The sequence below is a fragment of the Oncorhynchus mykiss genome, chromosome 25, assembly GCF_057628025.1.
Source record: "Oncorhynchus mykiss isolate SJ-2025 chromosome 25, ASM5762802v1, whole genome shotgun sequence".
In the NCBI taxonomy this organism is placed as follows: Eukaryota; Metazoa; Chordata; class Actinopteri; order Salmoniformes; family Salmonidae; genus Oncorhynchus; species Oncorhynchus mykiss.
In genome coordinates this window covers 35,607,314-35,619,137 of record NC_143046.1, presented here as the reverse complement: position 1 = coordinate 35,619,137, position 11,824 = coordinate 35,607,314, and the positions used below count along the sequence as shown (strand labels likewise).

Here is an 11,824-nt window from a genome sequence, read left to right as displayed (position 1 = left end):
ATGTGGCTTTTTATTTTTTTTTTACCAAACATCATTATGTGACCCTTTGTCCATGAGCTCTGGTAGTCTTTATTTTAGCATGGGGTCAATTGACCAATCTGAACTCTTTGAGTTATGAGTCTGCTCCTGTGCTGAGGTTGTGAGCATTGCTCAGTGTATTCATAAAGCTTTCTAGTGTGAAATAGGCACATAACACACTACACAGTGGCACATCTGCTTCATCTTTAATATGTTTCCATTTTACATTTAAGTCCCTCTTATCCAGAGCAACTGACAATCAGGGCAGTCAACATGGGGTTAATAACATCCAATTTGTGAATGACATTGATGCACAGCTTTAATCGCCAGTGAATATAATAACTAATGATGAACTCCAAAGATCCCTCTGTCATAAGAGTTTTTTCATTGAACCTAGTTCAGTATATCAATGTTTTTATTTATTGGCCAATTGGAAATGATCATTACGGACAACATGCAGAATTAGTTGTGTACATTATCCATACAGCATTTACACCGTTGATATTGCTTTCCAAGAGCAATATTGTACATGAGAAAGCAAAACCTTGAAAATGGAATCAGACTATGGTTGTTCACCCCTCATTTTACCAATAATAAAGGGGCTTTGGCTCAACCGCCCCATATTTTCTCATCAGTCGGCATCCGTTTGTGTGTGTGTGTGTGGGGGGGGGGGGGGGGGGGGGGGGGACAGTGTGGTTCCTCCCTTTGATCTGTCCCACTTCTCTTTGTCTGTATGGGTCTACTGATGCCATGTTCGCAGGCAAACATCCATCGTGTGTGTGTGGCTGTATGTCTGTAATTGAAAAACAAAGTCATCTGTAATTGTGAGGACCATATGTTACAGTGTATAGTGAATAATGAAATGGGGTCAATGTCCATACTCCACTTTAGATTTCAGTGATTCCACGTGTAGTTAATCGATACATTAAAAAAAAGATATACTATTCGCAGGTGTCCGAACACCAGGAAGGAAAGAACAACCATAGTATAAGCTATGGATGTATTAAACATAAAAAAATAAAATAAACAGATGTAATGTATATACAATATAATTGTATAATAATAATAATAATAATAATAATAATAATAATAATAGACTAGGCCTATCCTCAACTACTTACAAAATAATGGTTAATTCATTTAAAAGTGTTAGGGGTTAGTACATTTAACTCACTCTTCTCTATCAGTCGTGTTTGACATTACAGTTCGTTTAAAAGGTGCTTACATTGTTTCTGATAATTACAGGCTAATGAAGCCTATTATTGCCCACGATGCAGAAACATGTGCTAGTGCGCTGTAATCCTCGTTTAGCCCTTCTGACCGGGCGCTTGGCCGCCTCCGTCCCTCTTTATGATCTTAAAATGGACCCCAATGGAGCATTAGATGTCGAACAACACCGCTCCCGGGGGGGTTTCAAGCTCTGACCTGCAAGAGAAAATGAACTGTGCAGAGGTGACAGGGTGCGAAGCCGTTTGGCCCTGCGCGTTTGGGGCTCCGCGGTACCCTGTTGGGAATCTAAACATTTGTCAACCCAGTGGCGGACGGGAGAAAAAAAAACAACAGGTACTAAACACGGTGGAATATTACACTGTCTAATGCAATGCGGGATGTAAAAGCCTTAGCACTTTAAGGCCGACGTGTAGGCTAGGCTACGATTGCTGTTATGTTAGTGATGCTTGCGAGAGGGGCTTGAAACCGGCGTTACTGGTATTCTCTCCATCCTTATATGCGTCAACCCACTCACTCAAACACGCTTACAGAGAGAATAGACGAAGAATGTCTTATCTCCAAGATTGCGCATGCACATAACCTGTCATGTACGCGCGCGCGCACAAGCCCCTTTCTCACTCCCAGTTTTCACAAACACACACCGCAGGGGATTATTTAAGTGCTCACTCACTTTCTCTCCTATTCAGAGGTGATGAAGTATGATTATGATGTGTTGTGTACTAGGCTTACCCTTGATTATTGTTAGAACGCACGAGCAACTCAAGGCTTAGGCTACATTTGCCCAGACGATTGACTGCATTGTTTTCTTGAAAAGGCAGTGGTGCTTGAAATGATCGCTTCGTTCAATAAAGCTTGTGTAACGCATTTCTGGCAGTGGAGAGAAAATAGGGGAAGTCAATAATGATGTTAGATTACATTGCAAAAAAAATAAAAATAAATGTATACTACCATTTTGAGGGAAATCGGCTACAGTTATGCAATTTGCTCTCTTCTCAGGTTTGTCAAGGAATGTCGTAATCGTGATTCCAGTAGTGACCGAACGTTGTGAATGACTGAACTATTAGTAGTAGGCCTACCATTATTTTTCATGTTGATAATAGTACATTCATATTATTTATTTACAGTTTACAATATTGGTAATTTATTGTTATGCCTATAAAATAATGATTGAATGGGGAGATGAAATCCCACAATATCCTGACCATTACAGGCAGTTAACCCACTGTTCCTAGGCCGTCATTGAAAATAAGAATTTGTTCTTAACCGACTTGCCTAGTTAAATAAAGATTTCGTCTTTATTATTGCTTCATTGTTTTCCGATGCCAACTCAGCAAGCCATCTCTCTTTCCCTGTAAGCATGTATCACTCATACGTGTAACCTTCTATATTGCGCCCACGTTAAGTGTGTGTTCCTGTATCATGTTATATTTACGTTGTTAGTACAGCTGTTTTGTTTTGCAACAGGATTCAGTAAAGAACATGGAAAGAGTGACGAATAAATATAATACGCCTAGCTACCTGAATGACATCCAAATTTGTCACTCAACAGTTGTATTGCATTGGGCGACCCAAGTTTCACTATATTGTAAAGCCAAATGATATTGGTGATGAGATATAAATCTCAAATAGTTTTTTTGAAAGCATGGACAGAGACCAGAGAGAAAAATGTAAATGGACAAATCAATGCACCTGCATAATTTATGCTTATTTTACGATTTGATGGAACAAGGCCCGTGTTTCTCCAGTTTAAGTTTATTGAAGTACCAGGTCAGGGTACTTTATTTTCTCGAACATCTGCAAAGCATCACCAAAAAACCCTACAGTGGAGCCTAAAGAATCAGAAAATCAACATTCAAAACCAACTGTTTATGTCCGCAGTTATTCCAAAGACCAGTTGGCGATGATATTTTGATAGTCTGAATACGGCTTTCCAATAGCCAGCCCCAACAAATCTTCACTGTAGGCCCTACAAGGAAAATTGAGTGGCCATGAGCAGCAATATGTGACGTATAGGGGACCGGCTCCGGGGAAGGGGAGTGACGAGATCGAGCTATGCCTAATATAAAACGCAACTCCCCTAAGATTTGATGATTTATGATGTCAGGTGTTCTGTTTCTAATTAACGGTTAAATTAAGTCAAAGAAAACCTTTCGAATTAGCACTGCTCCGGTTAAGACCGTAAAGACCATCGGAAACAAGTTTGGAAAAAAGATATCGGTGGACTTCTCTTTAGAACTATTAATGCTTGCTGCATTTGAGGGAAATATAACACCCCATTCTTTCCGTCCTTCCATGGCTCGTTGGCCCTCCGCTGTGTTCTTGCTGGGCATAGAGTGCAACTATCTCTTTTTGAAAGAAGCATGATATTAACACAGCAACGTTACATTATGTATTTTTCCTGCATAGGCGTACACCCTGAATTGTCTGTTAGTACAAAATTAGCTATTTTAAAATCGAGATGACATAGCCTAATAGTTGACACATCGTTAAGCATGGTTGGGTTGGTTCGTCTCCATTTCCAAGTTATCCTGTAAATGTAAGCATATCTAAGGTTATACTGCAATTGTAAAAAAAAAAAAAAAAATGTAAAAGATTTTCCACTTCGACATAAAATATCATAGCATGTGAAGACGAACTCGTTGTTTGGGAGATATTGCTGCAACCAAATAGAAACGTTTAAAAATGTTAAAAATGGTTGATCAGTGACAAGGTATTGCTTTATAGTTATCAGGCTGTAATTGTTTTGTTATTAAAGCAATTCGATGAGTGACCTAAGCCTAGGTCTATGTAGGCTTACTGAGAATGATTTGAGCTCGGCTATATCCTTCAAATAAGGAGATGAAGCAACACATTGTTAGTGTGATAGGCCTACTGATTATGTGTTTTTGAACGAGGAAAATTAACGAAGGCCTAAATTAACGCAGGTGGGGGGGGGGGGGGGGGGGGGGGGGGGGGGGGGGGGGGTCTGTACCTAGATATTTGCAGCTAAAACCACTCTGCAATTGTATAATGTTGGTTGGATTCAATTGAGCCCTTCAAATGAAGTATCCCTAACACATCCCTAACAATATTGCTGAATGACACGCAAGACGGCGGGTTTCCACCTAAGCTAATAGAATCTCGTGCAGTTGTATAACTCTAATGTTATTTGGCCTGGTTTCGTCCCCACACGAATGTCACCATATGGTGATAGCACGAACAGTACGATGTTTCTGCAAAGGCTCGATTCACTGTTAATGGTTCATGTAAGAAATGAATTTACAATTTCAATCGATGATTTATAAAACTACTAAATAACAGCAACATTGGCCATTATCAATATACTTCGGATTTGAAATAGATAATAATTGATTTTGTTGACACGCGCCGTGAGGGATGTGGGAATAAGTTCAGAATTGCCACCTCTGGTTTGTAAATCTGTCTATCACGCTGCAGAGAGCACGGTGTTAATGTGCTGAATAAAATACCATAATAATAAAAATAATTCTCCAACAGTTTGTAAACATGCCAGTGGAATTTATTTTTATTAGAAAAAAATAAATTGGGAAAAGCATTGTATATTCATATGGGGATATTGTCCTTTCATGCAAAATGTGTCCCTTTTTGGAATTAACAGGCTAAAATGCTACATTTTTGGATAGTCTGTGTGCGCCATAAATAATGAAAGTTTATTTGAAAATATAATACACATTTTCTCAATATATTATATTTTAATAAACGAAAATACAAATAACATTTCACTATAGGCCTACGCATAAAGACACAATTCCTGTTAAACACATTACTTATTTGTAATTGCAATAGGCTATTATTGAAACCATTAGCATACAACATCATACTTCAGATGAATAGTATAGGCTATAGGCTGCATAAAACAATTTTCGAAGATTATCGTTAAACCTATTTGAAAAATAGGTAACGAACTATTAACGCATGCATATTCTAGGTCTGCCATACTTGTTAGTGTAAAATTCTGAAGTCATTCTGCTCAATGGATAAACAACACACAACCTACCTGCTCCTCGTTGCTGTCGAACTTACCCCTTTTCATTCTATGATCTACCCTCTTACATGGTATAGTCCTTGCATCATCAGAATTTCTATTCACATCATTAACGAAGGAGAGAGAATGAGAGCGTGACAACTCTTCTGTGTCGCGTCTCTTTACCTGCGAGCTCAACAGATCAAAGTATTGTCACGCGTCATATTTATCAGCATGCTATTCTATTACATTTTATGGCGCATTATAATGTAATTCGACACTGTCCTAAAATTCACTATTTATCTCCTAATCATCCCCAGGTTGTCTCATTAGACTCCTTCCTATACGGCTAGAATAGATAATAGTATAACTACTTACAAATAATAATCACCGATAACTGATGGGCAAAAAAAGGTTAAAGGTTAAGGTTTTTCTTGAAGCCGTTCCTCTCCCAAAAGATCCAAAACGTATAAAGCCTTTAACCTCTCGACAGGAAGGATAACACGTCTATGCTTTGTGCTTGAAACTTAATGAGCATGCTAACATGGAATGTTAATTATACTGCAGCCTTACTTTTGTACAATTCTAGAAAACAGTTTGTTAATAAGACAATGCACTCAAAACATAATAATAACACATTTGTAGCCTAATAATAATGCACATGTGTCACATCACAAAATGGCATATTACTGTATTTGGGTGTATTTGGGTTAGGTCTACTTACTATAATATATTATATTGCTTGATTTTCTGCGGGGGGGGGGGTCTAAATTAGGCTAATTATGCAGTGAGCAGAGTTTAATGTACCCTGGTCAAACTTGTGGTTACTTGCACTTACATTATACACCTAACCCGTTTGTCTCCGAATCATAAGTGCTTTCAAATCTCGTATCATTTTTTATGATTAAGCTACAAATGGTTGCAATACTTCAGCCTTTTTTAAATGGTCAATTAGACGTGCTGTATACTATAAAAATATACCATTATTCACAAGAATGCTTGTGGCATTGTTTAATGAGCATCAACTCCCTTCCCAGAGAAATACACTGGGAACATGTTGCCTGTGGGAAGGGGAAGGGGAGGGGAGGGGGGGGGGGGGGGGGGGGGGGGGGCAGATGCATAAACATTTCAAGCCATCACCCTCTCCTCAAACATCTTCAACGCTGGGGCGACACTCCTCCTATTCCCGCGTCCAATTAGTTATTTTGGTCTGGCCCTTTAAGACGCAGCAGCGGGTCAGCAAGTAGTGTAGTGTTTCTCTAATTGAACTTCGCCCAATCAACAATAACTAGTTAGCAGTTGCTTGCTTTTTCTTGTTCCTTGAGACAGCTTATTCCTCACAGGAATCGCCCCCAGCCACTACCCGTTATACTTTCTAAAGATCTTCATGGAACTTCGCAGAGGAACTGTCTCTCTCTGGAAGGGAATACAATTCGGTTGCCTGTGAAACTGCAGCCTACGCCCGAAGCATGGTTATTTTGGAGAAAACATTTCAGACAAGTGAAGTTGCAAGATTCGACTGAAAGTGATCAAAAAAAAAAAAAAAGTGGGTTGTGAAGAAGACGCGAATCGAAGGAAACACTCGTGGACGTTTAAACTAGCATTTGAATGAAATAACCAGCCTTTGTCAGCAGTAATTCCATTGGACTGCCGATGACCTCCAGTAAAGACATGAAGGCAGGCTCCGTGTTGCAGTCCAGCAGCGAGGAGAGGAGACGGGGTCCTTTGGACCAGCTTCCACCCCCGGCCAACTCCAACAAGCCACTGACGCCGTTCAGTATCGAGGATATTCTAAACAAACCCTCGGTGAAGAAATCAGTTGCTAATCTCTGTCCACCGAGAGTTATTGAAAAAGTGTCCGGCTCAAACGCAGCAAGGAACGGTATTACCACTCCTTCTTCGCCGTTATGCGCTCTGGAGGAACTAGCCAGCAAAACATTTAAAGGTCTGGAAGTCAGCGTTATACAAGCAGCTGAAGGTAAGGATTTCAATAGACATGACGTTTTAATATTTACATGTACAGATTAAGTTAGTGATTTTATTATCCAAATATGCATAATCTCCAATAGCTATTGTTGATATCCTATTGGTTGTGTGAACTGTTGTCAAACTTGTGTTTTTTAAAGGCATTGCAATAGGCTATGTCTCAAGCCATTGCTAAGACTACATTCCCCAAACAATCATGCCTGTGCGATGTAATCTATCCTTGGCTATTATTTCACCATTTTAGTTTATTTGTTAGATACTAAACACCAGTATAAGGAAACCTGCGATGTATTTGGGTGGCAAAGCAGGCCTCTAAACCGACATTTGCTATTGTGCTTCCTGGTGTATCATTAAGTTGCAACATTTTATAGGCTGTTTGATTTAGTATAATTATTTTTTATTTAGATCCTGATATTGACAGCCATGTTAATCCTAATGATGCATGGGCAATGTAAAACATACATGTCATTAATTTCATATGGCTCTATGGAATGCTGCCCACAAGTTATTACCAAACCATACCCATCACCACAATTGGCCATTCACAAAAATAGTTTGCATCTGTAACCCTTTAAAAAAAAGCCTCAATAACAAAGCTGCTAATCATGGCACACTTGAGGGCGTTTGTAGACATGTTGTTCTGATATTGTTTTGGAGAGTGACTGTATTTTGGTTCCCTAAAGGTCGTGAGCATGTGAACGCCTTTGGACAGAGGCAGACCTCAAAAAAGAGGAGAAAGTCCCGGACAGCTTTCACCAACCATCAGATATATGAACTCGAGAAGCGCTTTTTGTACCAGAAATACCTGTCCCCGGCCGACCGAGACCAGATAGCTCAGCAACTGGGGCTAACCAACGCTCAGGTCATCACCTGGTTTCAGAACAGACGGGCCAAGCTCAAGAGAGACTTGGAAGAGATGAAAGCGGACGTGGAGTCGCTCAAGAAAATACCACCACAAACCCTGCAAAAGCTAGTCACCATGGAAGAAGACATTGACGACCAGCAAGGAAGCATCTCCCCGTCGTCACAAGGACACCGAGCATTTCCACAGTCCCCCTCTTCATCCAGAGATCAAACCACGGACGAATTCTCAGAGGAGGACGAAGAGATTGAGGTGGACGATTGACAGTAGGCCCATGTTTTAAGAAAGGGCATTTTTAACTTTTGCACGGATATTGACGGCGGGAGAAGTGAAACTAAAAAAAGGAAAGTTTACTTTCTCCTCTTCTCCATTTTAATTTATTAATAGGACTGTAAAGTCTTCGGTTTCAATTTCACCAAATTATTTGAGGAATAGCCTACATCTTTATTTTAATTGGATATGAAAAATACTTAGTGTTTTGGTACAGGATCATGACTGCAAAATGTGTATGTACATTTAACGCTGGGGGTGGGGCGGGGAATTATTTAACTTTTCATCCACATTCAGCTGCTAAAGGACATATCAACCAAAAACTCGAATGTGCCCAAGGTTAGGCCCACGTCTTCTACAAAATGCACAGAACTGGAAAAAAAACTAAATGGGCTAGATTATTGGTGTCTAGGATATGTATCGATCTTGATGTAGGCTATATTTCATTAAAAAAATAAATGCCAATAGCAGTCATGTAAAAACCCATTATCATTATCCAGTTGCAGACATATCGCCAAATTTTTTACATGCATAAATTAGGCTGTATATAAATTCAATAACTAAACATCATATGCCTAATTTTATTGTACCATTCTATTTAACCAGCATTATGTAAATAAAGGGTATGGTATTTCGTGTTATCTGTGTCTCGATGTGGATCGGTTTAACCTACAATTTGTGAGATAATACAATAAGCAACAGTATCATGAACATTTATCTAGAACGCAATATTGTTTTACTTCTGGTAACAAGTATTGGTTAGGCCTATTACACCGGATTTGGATCTATGAATATCCTTCTGTTGACAGAAGGCCTACTCTACTGGTCGTTGGGCGTGAAGTGGCTCAATTAGCGGCAGTTAAACAAGTTCTTCATTTTTACTCCCTTAGCAGTTGTCACAAGATGGTAAGGACCAGGGGCTGCGTAAAAAAAGGTTGCGAGCACTCCACTGCCATATGGTTTCTGAATCGTCTAACACAAACTAGTCAACATGATTGATTAGGTTAACCCGTCTCACCGTACATAAAGTTTTCACTGAGCCGGCAGCAATAATGGGACGCATCTGCGCCTCTGAATAGCAATTTAGAAAAACGTCCATGAATAGCAATTGATTAGCATGGGGGTCCTAATGAATACATCTCAATAGGAGGCAGTGGAAATAGGAGGGTTGTTGTCTTTCTCCCCTGCATCCTTGTTGTTCCAACTGCAGTCTGCTTGAATAACTTTCGGTCCATATGTAACACTTGTAACCAGATGAAGGGGGCTTCTTCAGACAGGGAGAAGACGGAACGCCAGTGCGCACAATTGGTGTAATCGCTTGGAATCATTGGGGTTGAAAAGTCAACTCGATTTTTATAGGTGCATTGTGGAGCGGCTCTGCCAGAACTGGACAGATAGGCCAATAGTTTTTTTCTCGGCTAAAGAAGTGTGACCCACAACGATGTAAGGCATCTGATCCACTGCTTGCCTCAAATGTTTCCTCTTATTTTGAAGGGAAAAGTATTTTGCGGTCTACATAAACAATGTTGGATAAGCTTTAATACAAATTCATAAGTTTACATACGTGTGTATGTGGCCAATAAAACCAAGTATTCGTTTAGAAAAGTATGAATATAGAGCATGTTATCACAACATTACATTTGTCTACCCACGTTAAATCAACGACTTTCATTTGACGTTTTTCATACACAAAAATAGTACCACGAGCGGGCCGCTGGGAATTCTGCAATGTAATATTCTCTCAAACGAAATGGTATAAGGTTATGCAGTGTTTTTTGAGACAAAGTCTGTTACAATGCTCAGGTGTGATATTTCATTAATCCTTTTATTTAAAATCAAACCTGTGTCTGTATCAAGCTTTTCAATAATACTAATATTAAATAACCATAGCAATACTTATTACTAGTATGATGAACAGGCTATTTTGTGCTCAACTGGTCAAGGGCACTTTACATTGTGCCTCTAATACCTATGTATTAACATAGTTGTTACATTGGTAGGTACAGTAATTACAGTAGAGGTACACTGTTAAAGTACTTAAGCTTACAACGGTTTTACCTGGTTGTGGCATGCACAATTTAAAGGATTTGCAAATAAACACTAATGGAGAGTAACAAATGAGTGATCTAAAATTGTAATTAAACGGAGGTGGTTTAGCCACATTTCAGTTTTTTTAGGCTTTAAAATCCAATGCATGTAAGGGAGATTACCATCCCACGGCCCATGATGACTTTGGCACCAACACCAATGCGCTTGATGGTTAAAATTTATTCACAGATGCACAATTTATGTAGTAGGCTATGCATTTGTTGATATTGGTTGAGGTGGTGCTTTATGTTATTTACGTGGAGATTGCTAACACTATACTTTTAACTTTAAGAATTCGACACAAGTGGTAACTGTGATACCAATTGGTGTATGCTTTGGTGAGTCCAAAAAACAAACATTGTATCATTAGCATTTCCCCCCCATAATTTAAGTAAATAACTGGTCATTTCTTTAGCATACTGTACTACTGGATATGTATTTCTTAACATGCAGTCTTAGTTATTACATGAAAAGACACCCTTTGTTATAATGCAGATACCCATCAGTTGGTTTAAAGCCCAAATATACTGTGCTACAAAAGATGACATGGAATATGGTGTCAACACAGGGCATGACTGAATAACATTGAGACTCTCAATGGCACATATCTCCCTGTATGATTGTTGAGTCAGACGGCAAAAGGTAAATCACTCAAAATGATTCTGTAGTCAAGCAACACCATAGCTCCACTAATAATGTCCCTCAAAGATTGCCTGTCAACCTAAAATTAATGAATGAATCAAGTCTGCCACCTAGTGTTGCTTAGTGGGATGATATCACTTGCAATAGCACACAACAGCTTGTCCTAAAAACTGGAAAGGAGTTACCTCTGGTTTGTTCAGCCAGTCCTATGGGGGAAATTGAATGGGGTTTTGGGATAAATGCCAAAAATAAGGCCTGAGGTTAACACAGGCTTAGGAGATCTTATGTTTTGTTCCATGAGATATCAGTCAGTTAAACATGACCTTTATGAATTATGAAGCCTTTTGTCTTTTAGCTTGGTTTTGAGTACATAAATGTTTGAAAATTCAAATTTACTTTAGATGAAGATTCTCAGAGGAAAACAAGATCTAAGCTTGTGTTTACTACAGACCACATTTTCACTGTTCACCCCCCCCCACCCCCCCCCCCCCCCCCCCTCCCCCCAAAAACAATGTCCCCATAGGCTTTGACCAACGAGCCAGGCCGGTCAAAGGCCGGTTAGTGCCTACAAAAAGACACCATTACTATTGCTCTCTATGAAGGAAGAACATCAGGCATAAAAGTCTCACTGACAATCATTAAAACAAAAAGCTATCTAATAGGAGATTTGGTTATGGCTTTGAGTACAGTGCATTACTGATTTAACTCAGATGGGCTGAGTTAGCACCGATACCCAATGCTGGCAT

General features: G+C 39.4%; 1 protein-coding gene and 1 long non-coding RNA gene across 2 annotated transcripts; one reads left to right on the top strand and one right to left on the bottom strand.

The window, feature by feature from the left end:
- Window positions 1-210: 210 nt before the first annotated feature.
- On the bottom strand, window positions 211-1,443 carry LOC149971802 (uncharacterized). The gene is made up of 2 exons (XR_016491679.1): window positions 1,244-1,443; window positions 211-811 (listed from the first exon to the last, which is right to left on the bottom strand). It is a non-coding gene; the product is annotated as an uncharacterized LOC149971802 (long non-coding RNA).
- A 4,949-nt stretch (window positions 1,444-6,392) lies between these two features.
- LOC110505095 (transcription factor LBX2) lies at window positions 6,393-8,989 on the top strand. Its single transcript, XM_021584063.3, has 2 exons — window positions 6,393-7,208; window positions 7,900-8,989. Exons 1-2 carry the CDS (start codon window positions 6,884-6,886, stop codon window positions 8,340-8,342), a joined length of 768 nt encoding a protein of 255 aa, XP_021439738.1. The 5' UTR covers window positions 6,393-6,883; the 3' UTR covers window positions 8,343-8,989.
- Window positions 8,990-11,824: the final 2,835 nt, after the last annotated feature.

Coding starts and splice junctions, on each gene's coding strand:
- LOC110505095 (XM_021584063.3), top strand. CDS start 6,884: ATGACCTCCAGTAAAGACATGAAGGCAGGCTCCGTGTTGCAGTCCAGC. Junction 7,209..7,899: donor CGTTATACAAGCAGCTGAAG/GTAAGGATTTCA, acceptor GGTTCCCTAAAG/GTCGTGAGCATGTGAACGCC.